Here is a 23,527-nt window from a genome sequence, read left to right as displayed (position 1 = left end):
GCAAAGTGAGGAATGTGCTGACTGTTACTGGAGCCAGGGAATAACTATTAAGGAACACAGTTAATCCAACTTTGCGTTTTCTTCTCTGGTACCTGCAGTTTCTGATAACATTCATAAATGGCTGTTGCTACCAGCTGTATATAAAGCAGTAGGCCACCAGATGGGGTAAAGCCGAAGCAGCTTTGGCTGTTACTCAGTCAATTCCTTATTTGTGCCCTTTTTTGGGGGGAGGAGGATTATGGGTCCGTGATATACATGGCTGCACCAATATGTGCGTTTGTGGGGCCACACTAAAAATTACGTGGGACTGCTGAGGCAGTTTGAGATTTTGAAAAAGGCCTCGATTTTGGAAAGGTAACTTTTGTTTTATTAAATTTTTTTTTAATCAGCTCAGTGGTGTTGATTGCCTGTGTGTCAGTGTAGCCCTGCAAACAGTGGTACCTGCATAACTGAGGGGTAAGAGCAGCAAGGTGGTGTGTGTGTGGTGGGGAAATCGAACAACAGCATTGGCACCTTCTCAGGCTAACTCTGCCTACAGAGTGGAGCAGCAATGCGACTTTGATATAGATTCCCTGTTACCCCCACTTATTACGTGTTAGCTTATTTTTGCCCAGTGCTGTTGATGATTACTAACTAGATTCTTGTCACAGAAAATTAAATAAGGAGACCTTGTGTTATCCAGCCGCTTCTGGGAGTTCAGTCTGTGAGAGCAGATGAGAATCAGCCTGACATCAATGGCTTGAAGTGCACACAGTGTTCTGAACTGTTCCTCTAGGGGGTCCCACATCTTGCACCGCGCTGCTCGAGGATGCACAGCTAGCTGTGGTGTCCTTGCGACCAGCTGCAATTGTCAAACACATCTGCCATTGGCAAACCTAACTGTTGGTTATCATGGATGCACTGGCATCTCCTCTGGCTCCTAGCAGATGTTAAACCCTTCCCAGCTTTCCCCTTTTCCTCTTATTTCATTTAAAACAAACTCTGTTCATTATGAGCTTCTGTGTATTTTTTGAAGCATTAAGATCTCTAAAGATACTTAATCCATCCTGTAGTGACATGCTAAAGCGGGTTTATGTTTGAAGATCAAAAAAGGGTGAGGAAGGTGGGGAAAGTTGAGTTAGGACCTAGTTAATCCACCTTAATTTAGTTACCCAAGTTAATTCTTGGGTAGCTAAAACTTTGTGTTATGTTGTCAATCGGTGAGGAGAGGTATGTTATAAAATGCATGTCACGTTGTTTGTATTTTTTCAGTGTTACAAAGAGATACATGATTTTTTGCATAAATAAATATGGCTTCAGTGGAACGTACTATGCCTATTTCCCCTTGTGAACGTAGTCCTGTTCTTGTAATAGCATTTAAAAGGTTACATTAGCGTGAGTCAAGTGCGGTTTAGAATAGGATTCTTCTGAGACCAAGCCTGGAGGCCCTGAGTTTCTCTCTCAAAAGACGTTTTGATCTTCTGACAAAACTATTATTTCTGAATTTCTTGGCGATTTGTGTTTGCAGCTAACCTTTGGAGAAGAGGAATGACAACACACACTCGTCTTTGTGTTTTGTGAATGTGCCGCTCCTGGTGAGCTGTTGGCTTGTGCTTTTTTGAAGTTCAGATGAAACCACTGAAAAGAGTTTTCTGTGAGCTCTTCGGGAAGGTGGCATTCTTCAGGCGTTGTGTAAGAAAAAATGTGATTCCAGTCCTGCAGAAAGAGCCCTAACCCCGACCTTGGTAGGACTTCACGCAGTAGAGAATCAAGAGCTTGCAGTCCCTTTGCAGGCTGGAGGTCTTATTTACGCTCGCATGCTGAAAATGCTGCTGCTGCAGGGTATGTGTGTGTGCTGGAAGAGCATCACAGCAGAAGCTTAGACCATCCTTTTATATAACCTGTTTTTCACAGTCTTTAAGTTTTTGTGATGAGGAGCATGGTTGTGCATTATCTATTGAAGTAATGATGCTGACTGCCGGTTTGTGTCAACAACTGTGATATAAACCTGGCTACTGACATCTAACTTGCTTTTTGTCACTGATTCAGGTGATGGTCCTGCAAGAGCCCCATCCTCTCATCTGATCAAGGGTCATTTATGTGGGCAGGCACTTCTCATCTCACAACGTAACTGATTATCTGCCTACCATATGTGAAATAACACGAGGAGAAGGGTTTTCAACAGCTCATCTCTGGAAGACGTGGAGAGGCAGGTGCAGTTAAGGTTACAAAAATGGCCAAGTGACTGGATGTTGTTTTTGTCAGTATAAAATAGATTGTGATGCTATGTTACTATGTATGTAAGGCGTGAGATCTTAAAAGGGCTGAAATATTGGCATCCATGTTTAATAAATGAGCTGGTGGTAGGCTTGTTTTTCATGGGAGCCAGACGGTAGCTACTCTCTCATAGCATGGGAATATGCTCCATGGGGTGTAGAGGTGAGGCCATGCAATTTAATTGCTGTTACAGTAGTTTGGCAATGTCCCTTCAGCTAAGAAATAACTAAAACACTAAGTTTTATTGTGGGTTCTGGGTTTAAAATTAGAGTGGAATAAACACACTTAATTTCTTGCTGTTGTTACCTTTAATCTCTTGTGGCTACTGTGGTATCTGTCATAACACCTACTTTGTGAGCGAGATACCAGGAAATAAAAGATGCAGTGTTGCTTAGAGGAAGTGTCGGACAATAGCACTCCACTCCCTAGGAAGAGCCGCTACGATTCAGAACTAACCCCGACAGCATTGGCTTTCAGTTTTGATGCTCTCTGCGTAAATTCTTCTCCAGTGGTGGTGTGCCACCCTGCTCAAGGAGCGTACCCACCTTTGGGGTTTGCCAGAGTCCCTCCAAAGAATGCCAATACTGGTATTTAGCAGAATGCTTTAGATCACAGCCAGTTGAGTTTGCATGAAGGTGACTTGGATTATCTTACATTAGCGAACATGATGATCAAGCACTCTGAGGTACTGAAACTGTTTTATTATAACTGAGTAGGTTTTAATACAGTCATAAATAACATCACAGCTCGTTGAGCAGAAGGATAAAAATCAAGGAGTTCAGTGGTAAGCCAGCTTGCATTTCCTTCACTTAGATGAAGTCAGCGATTTATTATTGTTTTAGGCTGTGTCTAATGATTGTATTAGTACTGTGAATAAAATGGATATATCTAGACTGCTTTATTCTTCTGCTTGTTCAAGCCTTTCATATTCAGGCTGACATGAGACATTGTCTGTAGCCAGAGTGGTATAAAGCCCAGCTAAGTCTTACTAGTTCTTTATTAACTGTGACGTGTAGAAGCTCGGGGCATGTTAACAGCATAAAACTCTTCTGAATTAACAAAATCTTCATTCTCTTGCAGACTTCTTCTCATGGTGCTGTGTATTTGTTGTAAAACAGAGAGCCTCAAAACAGGCGTGTTCCAGAACAAGTGTCCTTTGTGCTGTAGACAGTGCATTGCCAAGTGGTTTGTTAAAATAAGTGGTCTTTTCTAAATAATTTTCACTCTTATTTTTGGATGCTTCTTTAAAAGTATCAGTAGGAAGGCTTTTCAGTAGATGCACAGGCCAAACTGTTCCAGCACAAGCTGCGTGGCTCTGTTTGGCCTCTCTATTTATGTTTTCATGTTCGCGTCGTGATTAGAGGGCATGTTCTTGATATGTGTTTTGTAAGTGACCTTGAGAGCACGTTGCCAACCTCCCAGTCCCCATGTTATAATGTGGACAGTGAGTGTAGCAGTCTTTCACCTACGTCATTTGTAGGTGTGCAACAAGATGCAGAGGTTGGACTAGATGAACTTTCAAAGGTCCCTTCAACTGAAACTATTCTATGATTTTATGATGTCCTTATGTGCAGTGTGCCTCCAAATTGGGAAGTTCTTTTCCTTTTAGCAATAATCCACAAGTTGCATTTGAATTTACAAATAGCTTTGATTTAAGAAAGAAGATACAACTGTTTCTGCTTGTGGCTTTTAGGTGTTTGATACATTTTGACCTAGTGTCATCTTTATGTCTCTCTTCCTGTCTTGTGTTTTAGTATTAAATGTTGAAAATTTGTAAATAACTACTTCAGTAGCTGCCCACAGGCAATATTCTGAACACCAGTTCTTTCTCACAAGCTACCACTATGTATTTGAAAGGCTTTTAAATCAAACTCACTTCTTTCTCAGTCCTAAAATGCTGAAAATCGCATTCCTCAATTTTTGAAGTCGTCTTGGGTCAAAGCTGTTTCATATGCTGTAAAATTGACCAATGTTTCGCAAACTTTCATAGTGACAGATAAGACCAGACTTGAGGGTATGGGTTTTTAAAATTTATGAGAGGAACAGATTGGGGTTTTCCCTTTCTTACACTTTTTACTTGCAGTTTGAGCAAAACAGCCTATTTTTGCTTTTATTTCATTTATGAAAGTCAGCGTGGCATGACACACAGTAAGACAAGTCCTTGCAGGGGCAAAGTAGATTTACTGCATTAAAATCCGCTTTTGACGTAGAGACTTGAAGCTTCTCAGGTTTTCTTTAGTAAAGTTTGGACAAGTAAACAACCTGCCCCATTCTGAGTGTGGGTAACTCCACATCTCTATGAAATTGATAGTAAAGTTTGTTATTTTAAAGTCAGCATATGCATGTGTGTTTTAACTTTAGCTCTGTTTACTTCTTACACAGCATCTTGTATGAAACCAATTCCCATTTTCTCCTTTGTTTATTTTCTGAGAAGGATACCATTATTTTTACCCAGTCCCATTTACATTCTTCACATTTGACAGATGAGCCATGATGAGCAACCTGAGTAAAACCAGGTGTGGAGAAAGGATACCTCTTCTCACCTGTGGAAACAAGGCACGACTTGTGCAAAACCCCGTGTTCCTCTGTTTGTATAGTAAAGTGTGTGCTGTCTTGGGTGTGGGCTCTAGAAACATACCCAGAATCTCTAAATCCTTTGCACATGTGAAGGCTGGTGTGATTTAAGCAGCAGGCCCTGCTTGGAGGAAGGGTTGTTATTCTGCACCTCTTCGCTGCCATGGGAGATGCAGTAGAGTGAAGGCATTAAGACACCACTTTTTCCAGCAGGCTTGCTGTGAACTAGAGACTTGGAAGTGAAATACTCCATTGTACAGGTCTAGCAGGGGTTACAGAGGGCTGGAACAGTGGCTGGATTAGTAAACCCTGTGAAATGTAACTGATAGTTGTGCTCAGGCTCTAAATATGTGATTGCAAGTCAAAGCTGGCACTGGCTAACACCATGCTTGGCAACCTTAGGAGGAAGATAAGGTTGGACAAATACTTTTACTCCAATGTGACTCTTTCAAGTTGATAGTGAACTGTGTTAGAGTCTGGTAATTCTTGTGTTGCTTGGGCTGGAGGAAGGGCAGATAATTGTAGCTAGACTATGAAAGGCTTTGCGAGGGGAAGATGGCTTCAGATCATCTCCACTGGCTTTGGGCTCTCTCTTGAGTTCAGATCGCTATGCCAGGTCTTGCAAGAGAGCTTTTTGGAAGCAGCTTCAAGTCTGTCTTTGATGGTTCCTGTAAGGAGGAGTCATTTGTATCTACTGTGAGCAATCTCAAACCTTCTAGTGCTGATGAAAGAGTTTCCTTGCAGGAGAGGGTGACAGAAGTGGACGTCAACGCAAGGTGCTTCAATTAAGCTTTTTACCATGGCAGTACCATAATTCAGGCTTGCCTGTCAGATGCAGTGGTGTGGCTGATATTGTTGCATGTTAGTCATAAAATATTTATGCTCTGAAGCACCGGGGGTAGGTGAAATCATAGCAGAAGATTTGTGTTTGACATTTTATGGAGTCAATTACTTGTCTGTCCTGAAATGTTGCAATGCTTTTTGGTATCCTCTCAGTAACTGTATAAAATAGAAATTTATGGCATGTGTCTTGGGAAGTAAACAACTGAAATGCTGGTTTCCTAATAAAATAAATGCAGGACTTCAAAGGACTGGGTCCTGTCTGAAAGCTGCTCTTGTGGAATAGCAGCTAGCATGCCACTGACTTGCAAATGACACCAGTTCCTGTCTCTGTAAGCATATCTGGCTAACCTCTCTTTAATTTCCTTACCGTTGCCCTGTGCTTCTGTAGCTAAAGTGTAGTGTCTAAATATTAATCCACAAAAGCTTGGGTCTTTTTTGTCTGTTTCATGTCTTTCATTTGGATAAAAAGTCACATTACACAGAGGAATTTTTGGTGATGGGCAAAACAACATGTAGTTGTATAAGTGATCTTCCTTCTGTACAATGTGCCTTTTCTTTTTTGTAACCATTGCTGCTTGAAGATGACTGTTGGGTTCACTTAAACTGCAGTCATGATTCCAGATGACTTTCTTGTACCTGCCATAATTTTCAAGTTCAGAGGGTTTTGGGTTTTTCTTTGAGTTAAATAACCAGGGAGTTTTGTTGTGCTAATTTATGTCATTTTATTGGCTGTGTTCTAAGATAAAATGCTGGAATCAGCTCATCCTGCTTGTCATTCTGTAGTCAATACAGGTAACTCTCCACCTTTTTCCTGCTCTTGGGTTTCTGGTCAGTGTTCTTCTGGCCACTTTTCTTGTGTTAGGGAAAAATGAAAAGGGAGCAAATACGCTGCAGAAAAGATGGTGAGAAGGGGAGAATGGCAGCTGGAGAAGTTACTGAATAGGTTTACCTGTCACTACATTCACAGTGGCCCTATGGGGAATGATCTATCACATACTGATAAATCTAATTTTGGTTATATTTTGAAGGCAGTAGCTGCTTGTTCTTGAACTGGAAAGGTTTCAGAAAGCAAGAGGACTGAACTCTTGCAAAGCTACTTCAGGCCACTGATGTCCTTAGGGGAAAAAATGTGATGCTGTTGCTTAATATTTGAATGCAGCTTGTAGAAAATGTCTTTGAGGATGAGTTAAGCCATTGTCTGGTTGATTATTTGGATTGCTCGGCGTTGGGTGGTAGTAGGGTTCTTTCTGGCATTGCAGTGAAACGCAGGATCAATATTTCGATGAAATATGAAGTTCGTTTATGGTCTTTAGGATTTTCAGATTGATTCAGTCAAGCTGTGGCGAGTATGACTTGCAGAATCTTGAACCTGGATTAGAAAACTTAAGGAGGATAAATCTTACTATAAGAGGCACTAATTATGTTTTATGTCATTCAGAGATACCCCAATTCTCCCATGTGAAGGGATAGACACCTGTTTATGCAGCTTTCTGGTTTTATTCAGACTCCTAGGAAACAATTTGTTGCTGCTGGTTTTGGATTTTTATCCTTGAAAGTGATGGGTCAAAGCAGCTTGAAAAAGCCCTGGACTAGCGTGTTGAAGAGGCTTTCTACTGCAGAAGGCCCAACCAAAGCCTGCAGCCTTTGCAGAACACTGAAGTGGATGTGGTTTTGTATCGTTTTTCTTTGGGTACCATTAACTGTTAAATGATGCAGAATTTTAACCTTTCATAAAAATCCCATGACATTTAGCTGTCTAAGCAACAAAAAGTTCCATTGAGCTGAGAAGACTGACAAAAAGTGTTTTATTTGTGATTATAAACTGTAAGTCCTAAGGCAATTTGTGTGAAACAAATGGTCTTTTTAATTAAAAAAAAAAGTGGGGTTGGGGAAGAAAAGTCTTCCTCTGCCTTGGTTAGCTGTCCTCTGTAGATCTCTGGTACGTCCCTGTGCCCATGCCTGTCTCTGCTTAAATGAAGCATCAAGTAGTTTGGCTTTACTTTCACAGGAAGGTTCAGGGATGCTTTTGGTGAGAAGAATCTCCTTACATGTGGTCTGGGGAACGGGAATATGCTCCTTCCCAGCTGGAGGGGGCCAAGAGAGAGAGGCAGCCCAGAGCTGCTGGCATTGGCATGGCCTTCTGTCACTTGTGCTGTGCCAGCAGAAGATTTGGGGCATCTTCAGCATTGCATACAAAGCGTGAGGTCTCCACTGCTTAACTCCATGTCATGGTTCTTAGGTATTTGCTTTTTGCTAGGAAGTGGATTTTGTGTCCAGTAAACTCAGTGGGAGGAGGAAAGCCTGGGGAGCTGTTTTGTCTGCACGATGGCTCCCATGTGAGCAGTTAGACCTGAGCATGGTACTGCCCAGAGCCATTTACCTATGGAGAATCCCCAGTGTGGGGATGGCCAGGGGCTCTGGAGTGGTGATGGCCTTTGCCAGAGGGGTGAGGGAGATGGAGGTGTGATACCTGCCATGAAACAGGGGGAGATGAAAACTGGGCAAGCCCAAGAGCTGGTGGAGGAAGGAGACTTATGCAGGCAGGGCTTCCTGATGCAGGATGAGATCGCTGTCCTCAGGGTGGACAAGTCCTTTTCTAACATCTGGGTTTCAAATGTAGCTTTGTTCTCCTCAAATTCATTTAATGTTTTGCTCCTTATAGTTTTCCTGATTGGCCTGTTCCAAGTTCTTGCCATTATTAGCAAGTTATTAGCAAATTAAGTCTGAGTGATACCCAGCAAGACTTGACAGGAGAAGCAAGTGTCAGAATCACAGAATCACAGAATCCCAAGGGTTGGAAGGGACCTAAAAAGATCATCTAGTCCAACCCCCCTGCAAGAGCAGGGTAACCTACAGTACATCACACAGGAACTTGTCCAGGCGGGCCTTGAATATCTCCAGTGTAGGAGACTCCACAACCCCCCTGGGCAACCTGTTCCAGTGCTCTGTCACTCTTACAGTAAAGAAGTTCTTCCTGATGTTAACGTGGAACTTCCTATGCTCCAGTTTACACCCATTGCCCCTTGTCCTATCACTGGATATCACTGAAAAAAGCCTAGCTCCATCATCCTGACACCTACCCTTTACATATTTGTAAACATTGATGAGGTCACCCCTCAGTCTCCTCTTCTCCAAGCTAAAGAGACCCAGCTCCCTCAGCCTCTCCTCATAAGGGAGATGTTCCACTCCCTTAATCATCTTTGTGGCTCTGCGCTGGACTCCTTCAAGCAATTCCCTGTCCTTCTTGAATTGAGGGGCCCAGAACTGGACACAATATTCCAGATGCGGCCTCACCAAGGCTGAGTAGAGGGGGAGGAGAACCTCTCTTGACCTACTAACCACTCCCTTTCTAATGCACCCTAAGATGCCATTTGCCTTCTTGGCCACAAGAGCACATTGCTGGCTCATGGTCATCCTCCTATCCACCAGGACCCCCAGGTCCCTTTCCCCTTCACTACTTTCCAGCAGGTCACCCCCCAACCTGTACTGGTACATGGGGTTGTTCTTCCCCAGATGCAAGACTCTACACTTGCCCTTGTTAAATTTCATCAAGTTTCTCCCCGCCCAACTCTCCAGCCTGTCCAGGTCTCGCTGAATGGCAGCACAGTCCTCTGGTGTGTCAGCCACTCCTCCCAGTTTTGTGTCATCAGCAAACTTGCTGAGGGTGCACTCAGTTCCCTCATCCAGGTCATTGATGAAAATATTAAACAGCACCGGTCCCAGCACCGACCCCTGAGGAACTCCACTAGTCACAGACCTCCAGCTAGATTCTGCGCCATTGACCACAACTCTCTGCCTTCTTCCTTTCAACCAGTTCTCGATCCACCTCACTACTTGATCGTCAAGCCCACACTTCCTTAGCTTATCTATGAGGATGCTGTGGGAGACAGTATCAAATGCCTTACTGAAATCAAGAAAAACTACATCTACCGCTCTACCATCATCCCTCCACCTAGTCACTTCCTCATAGAAGGCTATAAGGTTGGTCATACATGACTTCCCCCTCATAAAACCATGCTGGCTGTTCTTAATGACCCCCTCATCCTTGATATGCCTAGTGATGGAGTCAAGAATAAGTTGTTCCATCACCTTTCCAGGGATGGAGGTAAGGCTGACCGGTCTATAATTACCCGGGTCCTCCTTCTTGCCCTTCTTATAGATTGGTGTGACCTTTGCCATCCGCCAATCCTCAGGCACCTCGCCCGTTTCCCACGACTTACCAAAGATGATGGAAAATGGCCTAGCAATGACCTCCGCCAGCTCCCTCAGCACCCGTGGGTGCATTCCATCCGGACCCATCGATTTACAGATGTCCAGATTGCATAGCTGATCCCTGACCCAATCCTCATCTACCAAAGCAAACTCCTCCTTTGTCCTGACTCCTTCTGGGGCTATAGAAATCCGGGGCCCTCGGGGAGAGTCTGCAGGAGTAAAGACAGAGGCAAAGAAGGCATTCAGCACCTCTGCCTTCTTTATATCCTCTGTCTCCAGGGTACCCACTTCGTTCAGCAGTGGGCCTATATTGCCTCTTGTGTTAGTTTTATTTGCTATGTATTTGAAGAAGCCCTTTCTATTGTCTTTAACCCGACTAGCAAGATTGAGTTCCAAGGAGGCCTTAGCTGTCCTAATTGCCTCCCTACATCCTCTAACAACTGTCCTATATTCCTCCCAAGCGGCCAGCCCCTCCTTCCATAATCCATAGATTCTCCTTTTCCACTTGAGTTTGCCCAGCAGCTCCTTGTTTAACCACGCCGGTCTCCTAGATCCCTTACTTGACTTCCTACTCATTGGGACGCTCCGATCCTGAGCTTGGAAGAAGCGGTCCTTGAATGCTAACCAACTATCTTGAGCCCCTTTACCGCCTAGTACACTTTCCCATGAGACTTCCCTTAGCAGTTGACTGAAGAGGCCAAAGTTGGCCCTTCGGAAATCCAGAACTGTGGCTTTGCTAGGTATTCTATTCCTCCCACACAGGATCCTAAACTCCACCATCTCATGGTCACTGCAGCCAAGGCTGCCATTGACCGTCACCACTTCGACCAAACCCTCCTTGCTGGCGAGTACTAAATCTAGCAGCGCTGCTCCCCTAGTTGGTACGTCCACCATTTGCATTAAGAAATTATCATCAATGCACTCGAGGAACCTCCTAGACTGTGAATGACTGGCTGTGTGAGTCTTCCAGCAAATATCGGGGTAATTAAAGTCCCCCACGACGACTAAGGTATGTAGTCGCGAGGCTACTTCCAGTTGCCTGTAGAAAGCCTCATCAACTCCTTCGTCCTGATCAGGAGGTCTGTAATAGACCCCCACAACTGTATCACCCGTGCCAGTCAGCCCCTTGATTCGTACCCACAGACATTCCACTTGCTCCTCATCCGACCCCGGACAGAACTCAATACATTCTAGTTGCTCTCTCACGTAAAGAGCCACTCCACCACCTCGCTTTGCTGACCTATCTTTCCTAAAAAGGACATAGCCATCCATGACCACATTCCAGTCATGTGAACTGTCCCACCATGTCTCTGTAATCGCCACTAGATCATAACCTTTAGCCCGCACACAGACTTCTAACTCCTCCTGTTTATTCCCCATGCTGCGTGCATTGGTGTACAGGCATTTCAGGGAGCCAGTCCTAGTACCCTTTTTCCCCTGCGGGACAGGGTCTAAAAAGCTATCCTTTCCCACAAGTGAAACAAGAGATTGATAGTCCTCCTTAGCCCGCCATCCTTCAATCCCTAGCATGTTCCTCTTGGGCTTGTCCCCAACAGGCCCTGTTAAATCCCCTCCCCCCTTCATAACTAGTTTAAAGCCCTGTCAATAAGCCCTGCTAACTCCTGCCCCAAAACCCTTTTTCTTCTCTGGGACTGGTGTATCCCGCCTGTCACCAGCAAACCAGGTGTCCCATACAGCATCCCGTGACTGAAAAACCCAAACCCCTGCCTTTGGCACCAGTCACGTAGCCATACATTAACCTGCAGAGTCTTCTTATATATCCCTTCACCCTCGCTTGCAACAGGTATGGAGGCAAACACCACTTGCGCTCCAGACCCTTTAACCAGCCGTCCCAGGGCCCTGTAGTCTCTCTTCATCGCCCTTACGTTCCTCGTAATAATTTCGTCACTGCCAACCTGAAAAACCAGCAGTGGGTAGTAGTCAGACGGCTGCACCAGTTCAGAGAGCTTCTTTTTAACATCTCTAATCCGAGCCCCAGGCAGGCAGCAGACCTCCCTGTGGGGTGGATCCGGTCGACAAATGGGCCCTTCTGTTCCCCTCAGAAGGGAGTCACCCACCACAATTACTCTTCTTTTCTTCTTGGTTGTAGAAGTTCTGAGGTATGTGGGTGAGTGACTAGCCCTGGGTGACTCACTAGATAGATTTGCCTCACCATCTCCATTCACCTGGCCCTTAATTTCCAAGACCTCGTACCTGTTATTCAAGGGCAACTGGGAGGGAGGAAGGGATTGTGAGGGTTTTCGCTTACCTCTCCGAGGAGGAACCTCCCTCCATCCATCCTTGTCCATTAAGCTCTCTCCTTCTGTCTGATGGTAGGAGGGAAGGGGATCCATATCTTGTTGAACCACTTCCCTCTGCCCTTGCCTTAGGGTGTGGTTCCACCAATCTATTTCACTTTCACACTCTCTAATGGCTCTCAACCTTTCTACCTCCTCCCTCAGTTCAGCCACTTGCTTGTGCTAGATTCATACAGAGGAACTGTTTGAGCTTTATGCTTTGTGTTTAAATTCCTGAGCTCCTGATCACCTGAACAGGAAACATTTTTAGTTGTTCAGATTGAAGGAAGTATGTGGGTCTACTCAGGAGCCCTGTCACTGGTGTGTAATGTAATACAGGAGTTCTGAAGAATGTAGTCTGAAGTACGCCTAAAATTCCCACTGATACAGTGTGTATACTTAAAGCTAGTGAAAGCCATTGATTGTTTGCTTGATTGATGCTAGATGCAAGGTCTGGGAAAAGCCTGCTCTATGAATATGGGTTATTACTGTTGTTTCTGTGATGTGGAAGAGTATAGGCAGTTTCTCAGGAACTGTTTTTCCCTTACTCAGCTCCTTGATCTGGATGTATGCACTGGAATTAGCAGTCAGATGTCTAGATTATTGAAGCTATCAGAAAGCTTTTTCTCTGCTTGAGATAACGTTGTTCTCCAGGGTACGTCCAAAGAGCAAAGAGTGCTGAGTAATCAGCATGGCTCCATTCCAAACATATCTAGCCCAGCTGAGTCTTGCAGGGCCTAGGCTGGATTACATACGGGTGCAGTCAAGCTGATTTTTTTATGCTGCTTTTCTTAGTACTTCAGCTCAAGAAGAAACATACTAGTTCAGTGTCATCGTGGCAAGAATGGATGGAGCTTGAACCACTGAACCTGTGACACTCATAGTGCAGGAGTACCTGATGCAGTGACAGCTCTAACTGTGCTTGAAGGCAGCCCATGGAGATGAGTGGAGATGTTTCTGAGCTGGCATCGAAGACTGTTCTAGCATGAAACCAGCTCTATCCCTCTGCTTCTGAGGCAGTGCTATTCTGCATTACCTGTGTAAGCAGAACCCTGATAATCAGCTTCAAATATGCACAAATTGGAAATACAGCCCTCTTCCAGGTGTTTCTTTGAATCCAGGCTGTAGGCTGCCGCTTGGCCATCCTTGATCTATAGTTCTTTGTAGCCAAATTCTTCTTTTACTGTGGTGTGATTAAATTTAGCTGGTTTTGCCATCTTGTCTTAAATGATTTCCAGAGTTCTGCAGATGATACTTCCATTACTTCTAACTTGCCAGTACCCAAATGCCCAAAACCCAATGTTCTCCTCGCTTCAGTAATATTACAGCAAAGCTTGGGTTGAGATCCCTGAAGATAGATGGCTTGGAGATCCAGAGGATTCAGTTTCAAGCTGCTTCACATTTCTTGCATGTCCCCATTCAGATGCATTTGTTAGGGCATGTGTCCAAACCAGCAGTCATCTTGTACTTTGTGTCTTGTGAACTTGGAAGAACAACAAGAGCTATTCTTCATCCCAAAGTCAAGAAAGGGCTGAGGACCAAAATTAGATCTTATTTAAGTTAAAGCTTTTATTCACGGTTTCAAATTTGTGGTAATGGCATTTAATTAGGGTTTGTTTTGCAGCTCTTTGCTTGTCAGACATTTTGTCATAAAGTAAGACTGTTTTATGGCTCATCTACAGGCTGACCATGACTGGCGCATCTTGGGGCGCTTGCCCAAGTAGACATACTTGGCTTCTCTTTGAGGTGGAGGCTGCAGAAAAGGATGCTCTAGGCCAAAGAGAGGTGGGCAGGACAGCCCATTAGAGACAGAGGAATTGCGGAGTAGCAAAATGACCCAGGCTAATCTAATGTAGGATAATGCAACAAAGTCTTGGGGAGCATAAGTTCTTGTGAAATACGCATGCTTTTTTCCAACAAAAGTCCTGTATCAGTTAGCAGTGCATGTTTTAAACTTGATACGTAGTAGAGTCAATTCAGTGTACTAGTATATACTTAAAACACTAGAACATTTGATGACACAAAGCTGTGGATCTTGGAATTTTGCTAGTCTCTCTCCTAGGAGTGCGGTGGGTGGGTAGGAGATGGGTGCAGAGAAGAGAGGCTTTGCTCCATCCCATGGAGCCTGGAGAACAGCCATGGTATCTGATGACTGCAGAGGAAAGGGAATGTGCAAATTCTGTCAGATAAATAGGGCTTGCTCTTAAAGTAACATATTCTAAGATAAGTGTTGCAAAAATAACATGATTACTGATAACTTCATTTGCTCGGAAGATGAAAATGTAAGAGAAAAATAGACTTATCTGGGTAGCGTAAATCTTGCCACTGATGGTAGGAAAATTGATAATGCAGTTTGGGACTGACAAAGCAAGTGCTGTACTTACCACAGCAGACTTCTTGTACTGTGTTGTCTTGCAATTTAGTGCAACAAATCAGATTAAACTCTCTAGAAATGCAGTCTCAAGTGTGCCTCCCTATGCAGCAGAGACTTTGGATAATGCAAGTTGAGCAGCTTTTGATGCCTGTGCCTGAGTACAGGCTTTTGTTGAGGAGTTGGGTACAAAGAAAAAGTAAGTTCTGGAAGGTGTAGGGGCTGTGCACAGTACCATGACTGTGCATAAGTGCAAATAAGTGCATCTGAGACATGCTTTAGCCCATTGTCAACCATCCCCGAATTGGAAAACTTCTACCTGTACACTGAGACGGAAATAATGGACTCTGAAGCACCAAGGAGGCTGAGGAGGTGGTAATGCTTCTTCATATCCTCTGTGTTCAGCTGCGGGTCCCTTGTACACTGGTGGGGCACCAGGAAGCTGATGACAGGACTGCATAGCCCCATGGGTTGATCCAGTGCACCCCACTGCCAGGGGATATGCATTACGCTCATGGGGCATTTGTTCGATTATTCCTTACTCTGTACTTAAAAACTTTTAACCTTACTGCTAAAGAAAAATACCATTGTCTGCTAGTACGACTGGAACGAAAGATGAATAGCGAATTAGCCTTGAGCAAACTGTCAATCTGACTTTGATAGCTCATCACTTAAAAGATTCTTTTATGTTTGTGAAAAACCATGACATCAAAGCCAGGGGGAAAAAGATAATACCAATACTTAAGGCTGAACTTGCATAGCTTCCTAGAGGAGCCCCTGTGTGAACTGTGTTTCTCTGCATGCGTGGCTAATTAGCCTAGGTTGCTATAAGTCTGAGCAGTGGTGTTCAAGTTCCTTCTGCTGTTTCGGGGTAGCTTGTTTATGGTGCCTCCTTCCATATGTGAATCCCTCAAACCGGAGTAGCATAGAGCGAAGGATATTGCAGTCTCTTCTCTTGCAACCTCTTAGTAATATGCTGGAAATGCTTGAGTATAACCATTATCAGGTGAGTTGTTATTGCAGACTTCTTTTAAAACCTATTGGTAAGAAGGCTTACAGTATACATTAAATCCTTTTGCTCTAGTATCTAGAGCGCTTTATTTAATTTCTGCCACAAGAAGTGGAGGACATACATGGTCTTTTGTAACAGCAAAAGTTACTTTAACAGAGCTGTTTTGAAACAAAAAAACTTTTCAAAGAATCATTATAATTAGATTTGCTTTCCACTTCCTGATAAAAACCTAAATGATTGAAGAATGGTGACAAAGTGTTTCCAGGATATGGTGAAAATTTTGCATAGAAAAAAAATTGCCTTTCTTCTCTTGCGTATTTATGATGCGTGAGAATAGTTGGGTAAGAGTTCTTCCTATTTTGTATATAAGAAAAATAATCTGTGTACTAAAAAGCTTATCTTAAATACAAAAATAGCTGTTGCCGAGGACAGTGATTGATCTGAACTGAAACACTTCTTTCTCTTCTTGCATCTTATTTGCATAATGTGTTTATAAACAGGCTGTCTTATTTGTATATGATTTAGGCTGTATCTCTGAGATATAAATAAGTTGTAGGCACAATGATAGTTTGTTCCTCTTATTTTTAATTCTTAACCTTATGTGTTACTTTAAAAAAACCCAAATAACCAACACCTAAAAAACCAACAATGAACGTTTTGATCTCTGTTACTTGATAGCCGATGAAGGATCACACTCTGTAACACTTGATTTTAACGTAGCTACTAACAAATGACTCCTGCAGTACCTCGTTTCTTCATATTTTAGTGAAAAAAAATGTCGCATGAAGGTCTGAACGCAGAACTGTCTGTTTGGGAGTATCTGTATAAACTGGAGAACCTGAGCGTTGGTCTTAAGTGTGAAATCTCATGTTGTAGGAAAATAAGTGGACTTCTTGGTTTACCCTTAAGTCAGTTATTAAAACACTAAGTCCAACTGATTTCTTGCCACTGAATGTGGATTAGCGAAGCGCTGTTGTCTTCCTTGGAGCTGCACAGGTTTGTACTTAAGTCAAATGCTTAGCTGCTCTATATGTCACAAGTTTATAGCTCAAGTTGATCACATGTATGTATCATGCTACAGTTGATAGCATAGATGTACAACAATAAAGCACTTCTTCAATTGTGTCATACAGGTGCAGACTCACCTTGAGAATCCAACCAAGTACCACATTCAGCAAGCGCAGCGGCAGCAGGTAAAGCAGTACCTCTCTACCACTCTAGCAAACAAACATGCCAACCAAGCCCTGAGCTTGCCATGTCCAAACCAGCCCGGAGATCATGTCATGCCGCCTGGAACTGGAAGCAGCGCGCCCAACAGCCCAATGGCTATGCTTACCCTTAACTCCAACTGTGAGAAAGAGGTAATATGCTCTCCCTGTTCGTATTCTTCATTAAAAGGAAATTGCAGTCTGCTTTCTTTCTGTTTCACACTGTATTTCTCATTCTTGAGATGCTGTGTTTGTTCTTTTCTGAACTGTTCAGTTTGAAAGTGCAGCTACTACCTCTGTGTCTGCCTGCCTAATATACATTTACATAGAGTATTTTGGCAGAAAACCTGTGTCCCTCTAACTTCCTCTGTTTTGAACTATTTTAGCTAGTTTATGTTTATCAAAACTACTTTTCTTTCACCCCCCTTGCCTGGCGCATGCAGTGAACAATTGACCTTTGGAGAATACAGAGCTGTTTTATAAGCTGTAGCTTTCTGAAATAATGTTATTTATGGCTCATTCGTGTAAAAAGAGCAAAGAGCATAGCAAAAATAACTGAAAAACTCAAAGCTTTTTGAGATATGTTAGGCATTTTTACAGTAAAATTTGAGCAAGTTTCATGCTTAGCTGGAAGGCCAGATTATCTCAGCTAATATATCCTATGTTACTGATTTCTGTTTCATGGCAAGTTCAGTGCTGCAAATAAAAGACTTCTCTAGTGTATGCCTGGAAGTCCTCTATAACCTTGTGTTAATCTTTGCTGACAAAAACTTTCTATGCTCAGGTGCTGAAGGAAGATGGTTTGAAAGATGTTAACAAGCCTAAAAATCATGTCAATAGCTTTGTAACATGACAGACGAGAGACAATTGTTGAACCCCTTGTGTCCCTTCATGCTTCCCCCTCAAGCCTTTGTGCCAGGTCTTTAATATAGATGTACTCCATGAGTAAAATGTTCTGCAGCTTTGAGAAACAGTTATTGCAGAACATATTTTGTGTGTGCAAGAGAAATTACTTGTGCTCCATAGCAATGAAAGAAATGAAACTCGGATGGTTCCATCCTGTTGTCCTAGTTGTACCCAAGTGGTTTCCCCCCCGCCCCCCAAGATATTTACAGCTTCACTTTGCTGTGTCATCGGGCACATGTGTGCATGACTTGTTTAAATCGTGCTCTTTTTGGAACTGAGACTGTGCCATGAACTCAGATCCATGCTTTGCTTTTTCTTTTTTTTCTTTTTTTTTTTTTTTTTTTTTATTTCTGCAGGGATTTTATAAATTTGAAGAGCAAAGCAGGGTTGAGAGTGAGTGCCCGGCTCTGAATACACACTCACGAGCATCATGCATGCAGGTACTGGATGACACAGGAGTTGGAGCACAGCATGTTAGAAGTTATGTTGAAGAATAAACTTGCCCTGTAGTGCCTTTCAGAAGCTGAATATCAGATATATTTAAGGAACAAAAGTACAGCATTTGTTAGCATTGATGTCAAAAGCGCGTTAAGGTATCTAAAGAGGGGCAGTGCTTTCGTAGCACTGTGATGCTAGAGCGGAAGAATGTATCAATCGTGCATTAAGGTCTCACTTAAGAAAATCTTTCCTAATGCAGTTTTCCCAAGGTTGCATGTATGTCTCTTTGTCCTGATAGTTTCTAAGATCATGTTTCTGTGCACATCACACTTGCATTTAAAAAAATGAGTAGTTTCTAAGATCATGTTTCTGTGCAGATCACACTTGTGTTTAAAATAACGACATGAGAAGACTTTAATCCATCCATGCTGATTCATCCTCAGTAGTCATCTTTTTCTTTTTCTTCATTTTCTTAATTTTTATTTTTTAATTTATTTTTTTAAACTAAGGGGTTTCTAATTCTGGTAACGAGACTTCACTTTTGGGCTGTGCAACTGTTAGTTCCTTTTTTGCGCTCACTTTGAACAATTTAATTCATTCTGATCACGATTTCTGGGGCTGATACAAAAATACTGTATACCACTATTTCTACCACCAGCATTATGCATTGATTTTTATAGGTGATTGTCATTTAAGCTCCTTTTTTTTCTAGCTAGCAAAAAGGGTATAGTCAGTCCTGCAGGAGAGTTTGGAGCACCTGCATGGGTGTTTTGAAGGGCTCTGTTTATGCTGACAGTGCAGGAGCTTACGGAGGCACCTTCCAGCCCAGCCCCAGAAAAAAGATGGCTTGCACCACGTAAAATCACCTCCAAACTGCTCTTGGGTGGTGCTTCATGGGAGGGTGTATGAGGGACATGAATCCAGTGGATTCTGTTGTTGAGGTGGGTAGCCTGTCACCTAGCAAGCAGCAAGCCTTTGTTCCCTCTCCCTCCCGTGCAGGTGGCAGAGGCTTGGGATCACTGTCTGTATGCTGGCTTTGACCCCACAACTGGAATAAAGAGGTGGAGGGTAGGCAGGCAGAGCTGGACAGGGGAAAAGGGTTCACATCATTAGCATAGCTCATTCTATGGGGAACTATCTCCTCCCGTGTTCCTGGGAGGTGCAGTGTGTTGAGGCAGGAAGTACAGGGTAATTGCTGGTGGCAAGAATGGGTTAGACCATGAAGCTTCAGCTTTGTCGTGACCTGACTGTCCTGCCTGAATAGCAGGAGTCATAGCTGGGGGATTGGAGCATGGCGGAGCTGCACAGGCACCTCTGCTTGGGTCTGTGCTGCAGAGAGCTCGTGTGTGGTTCAGGTGCTTTGTAGGGCCTCTGTATCCTAGTGTTCCAATAACTGTTCTGTTTAACTTTGTCCACCTTTTCTGCTGCAGATGGATGATGTGATTGATGACATAATTAGTCTGGAGTCAAGTTACAATGAAGAAATCCTTGGCTTGGTGGACCCAGCCCTGCAAATGGCAAATACGGTACAATGCTCCTTTCCTTCTGGTTTCCCTGCTAAGTCTAATTGTCTAATTGAGAGAATGCTAAACATTAACATGACGGTTTTTTCCAAGCAATTAAGTAGTTACTGTATTGTCCCATAGAGCGTAATTAGTTTTAATTTGAAGAGCTTAAGGTATGCAGGTGCAATGAAAAATATGAATTTAAAAATGCAAGCTGGAATCAGGTTGAGGGAATACAAAGGACAATTTTGCTTTTCTTATTTCAAAGTCAAGTTAGTACATGTGAGGATTGTAAGAGAGGAATGAACTGGGCTGCCAGGAGTGAGCTCATACCCGTCGATGTTAAAGATCACCATGGACATTATACTTGGACTCAGCCTAAAAGGAACCTCCCAGCACTGCAGATTCCTGTATCTTTTCATGTTCAAGTAAGAAACTGTATGCCATGCTTACGGATCTGTTAGTATCCCTGTCCAGAGATGCTCTAGTTTAACATCAGAGCTTTAGCTTAGCCTCATTTCAAATGCGCAGAAGCCCCTAGCTAGATGGCAGCAGTGATGTTACAAAACTGAACAAACAAAAGAAAAACTTAAAAAGCAACCTTCAAAACAAACAAAAAGGGAAGGAATAAAGAAGCTTAAGAAACCGAACTGGGGTAGAGGAAGTAGGAAGCCTGTGACAGAAGACAAGAACACAGAGGTGTGAAAATTGGTGAGTGGGGGAAGGCACAGGTTACGAGCAAGTCGCTGTTTCTGTTTGCTGGTTCACATTGCTGTGAGCATTAGTATAATCGTACTTCTGGCATAATCTTGTTTTGATCTTTTGTGGAGGGTAGCTCCAGTGAATTTTTTGCCTTGGGCTTAAGTGCTGTTAGATCTGGCCGGGTAAATGTCTGCCAGTGCTGGCGTCTGTTTCTTTTTTATCTAGTGCCAAAAGTTATAGCTTTTACCACACAGGATCCATTTTGTAGCATAGGTTCACGTTGACAGTAGTCGTCTGATGTCATGTTAACGTAGTCGTACGCTCCCACAGATTCCCACAGCCCTCTGAGACAAGGTGCATGCTGCAGGAAACGGCCCACCAGCATCCCCTTCTGAGTGGTGCCCTTTGAGGAGATGGAGAAATGCCTGCAGAGTCCTACTGAAAGAATGAATTTTTTAATTTTAATTTAATCTTTAATCCAGGATGACTGGAAAGGTGCAGCTGTCCTGGAACGGGAGAGGAAAACCTAAAACAGTCTTTAGTAAAAAATCTTATTTTTATTGAGGAATCAGGTTCTTCTGAGTCCTTTCTCTGAAGTTGCATTGGATTGGGACCTGTTAAATCAGAGGGGACTTGGATTTCTTTGTGCTTTCTCATTCCACAGGGACCCCTGCAGAGGCTCTTTGCTTCCAGACGTAGTGGTACTCTGCACTCTTTTGGTGCAAGGAGTCCATGTAGTCAGTATTTAGGGTAGTCTGCATCCCTCCTGTTTGATGCGTGACAAGAAGCCTTGTAAAGGCTCCATGATCCACATTCACTGTGAAATTTTAGATACTGCCCACTGTGTGTGGTGAAGTCTGTAAAATAACAATATGAAATAGTAGAATTAAGATTTTAAACTAATAGATTTAAATTGCTAGAGGCAACCCCCCCCCCATATTTTAGTCTCAGAATTAACCTGAAGAGTTGAAAATTGAACCGTATTTCCCAACAGTTGGTTTGGTAAAAAAATGAACCTGATGTAACACTTTCCTTTTGGAACAGGATTCAATTCTTTAAACACGCAACATTTTACTACTAAGGAATTAATGTCTGTGGACTGAGTTAAGTAGAGATGGAAGGAATCAAGAGAGGAAATGGTCTTTAAAGAGATGCAGCCTATAAATAGCTGTGCTGAGACTGCGACAAAGGCTGCGTTGTTCCGTAACCAGCAGAGAACAAAAGGACTAGTTTGTTACATTTGTTAACAGTACTTAATTGATAAGCAAAATCAGGGATTTCTGTGTAGAGTGAGCTAAGGGAAGCTCCCAAGAACCTCTTAATAGAAAAGGGCTCATTGCACTCAACTGCTTGCAGAAGTGTTTGTAAACTTTGGTATTGTGCCACAAGTTAACTGGCTTTGCTTCTGTGGTGACTGGTATCACAGAATGGTCACTAGTTTGTCGAGAGGGTTTTCTGCGTAGATAGGACCTAATGATTGAGCAGGTAGGTACTGTGTAAAGTCATCTCAACGTGGCATACAAGAGTACAATTGATTCATCCAACTAATCAAGCCTAGCAAGAGCCTGACATGGAAAGCCGTATGAGTTCATGCGTCTCCACTTCTTAATGTGACTTCCCTGTGGAAGTTAACTCCAGAGAGGAGTCATATTCAGGGATTGTTGAGGAGCATGTGCCTATAAATAAAGGAACAGCACAATACATTGTAGGCTGCATGAGCTGGGGAACAGAACCCATTTCAGTATGCACTGATACCTTAGAAACAGCCTTGCTGATCACACAACCAAGGTCTCATTGATTTTATACAGATCCCAAATGGGCTGAATGTCAGTGCTTGCTTTGTTGGAGTAGTGGAGAAAGGAAAGCCTCAGACTCTCCTGAATGTAGACTATGATGAATCTGCAGTAATAATTACCATATTTGTAATTTCTGTATGTAAAAGCAGCTATTAATAAAGAAACAAAAGCAGATGCAATGGGATAGGAAGGCAGATTAGAGCTGAAATGTTGCCAAACAACATTTAAATTTATCCAGTTTCTTCCAGTAGGAAGCATTTGAAATAAATTCTAGGTGTTGCTGCATTATGCATGTTATAAGATCCTTTTGTTTCTTTGGGCAGTTTTTTTGCCTCATTTCAGGTTAGTGGCTGCTTTTGTGTGCTCACAGCTCTGATGACTTGTCCATCTCAAACCAATGCCCACAGCATACGGATCCTCTCCCCTTTCCAGTTCTCTAAACTCTAAACTAATGATTGTTGTTTTTACCTTACAAGTTAACTAATTTATCCCTCTGGGACCTTGAATATAATAGGGAACAGAGGAAATTCCTCCTTTTTAACTTACCTTTAACTGTGTTTTAGCCTTTTGAGGTGAGCTGATGTGTTGGATACACTTTATGTTTCTAATTTGAAAGGAATTGTATAAATTTAGTCCCAAAGATGTGATTTGCAGCCATCCTGGAGAAGAGGCCTCTGAGAGGATCCTACTGAGTGTGGACCATATGTGTAGTCACACTTGTAGTAAAAGCTACAACTGGAGCTTTGACCTGTGGAGTTCAAATCGAGACTGTTGGCATCTGCATCTAATGTAGGCTTCCTTGATAAGCATTCATGCGCACATACAAGCCTGCAACATTTAGCAGCAGCGCAAATTTCTCCCTTCATCTTCCTTTGTTTAGCTGATGCTACATCGGCAGTGCTTGTGCTCAGGTTGGTGCACAGCTCTTGGTTGGGTTCCTCTGGTGCATGCAAGTTCTGCAGGACTTCAGCGTGCCCTTTCAGCAGCTGTCTGTGTTACTGTCCCCCCTTCTGTTGTGACTGCTTACACAGGTCCTGTTTGTTTACACAGAAATCTGTGTTTCTTTGGAAAAAGAAATAAAACCCATGAACTTGTAACAAGCAGGATTCATCTTGCAGCGGGGAAAACAGCTTGGTGACCTTAACTGTTCTCCATATTTCATTTCCCTGAAATTCCTAATTAGATTTCACATGTCTGGTTTTGAACTTCAAGTCCCTGAGCTACAAACAAGGTCTTTGTGCTCTCCCCATGCTTAGGAGCATGAATAGAAAAAGCACATCCAAGTCAGAAGGGTGTATGACGCTATTGCTGTGCCTGTGTCATGGATACGTTCGAGGGGCCAAAAGATACAAGGGGCAACTTGTAGAGCCATGGTCACCCTGACATTAATGTGGGTAGGTCACAACT

General features: G+C 43.1%; 1 protein-coding gene across 8 annotated transcripts in view; it reads left to right on the top strand.

Moving 5' to 3' along the window:
* The window catches only part of MITF (melanocyte inducing transcription factor), a 105,713-nt gene that overhangs the window by 69,829 nt on the left and 12,357 nt on the right, over positions 1–23,527 (top strand). For 6 of the 8 annotated variants that reach the window (XM_065686930.1, XM_065686931.1, XM_065686929.1 and 3 more), the window contains 3 exons: positions 16,699–16,926; positions 18,036–18,119; positions 19,548–19,643. In XM_065686930.1, coding sequence (XP_065543002.1) covers positions 16,699–16,926; positions 18,036–18,119; positions 19,548–19,643 — 408 coding nt within the window. The remainder of the gene's footprint in view (positions 1–16,698; positions 16,927–18,035; positions 18,120–19,547; positions 19,644–23,527) is intronic. The other 2 variants (XM_065686932.1, XM_065686933.1) reach the window with 1 other exon arrangement.

This window comes from Lathamus discolor, chromosome 7 (assembly GCF_037157495.1).
Source record: "Lathamus discolor isolate bLatDis1 chromosome 7, bLatDis1.hap1, whole genome shotgun sequence".
Classification (NCBI taxonomy): domain Eukaryota; kingdom Metazoa; phylum Chordata; class Aves; order Psittaciformes; family Psittacidae; genus Lathamus; species Lathamus discolor.
This window is presented reverse-complemented; position numbering and strand designations above follow the sequence as displayed.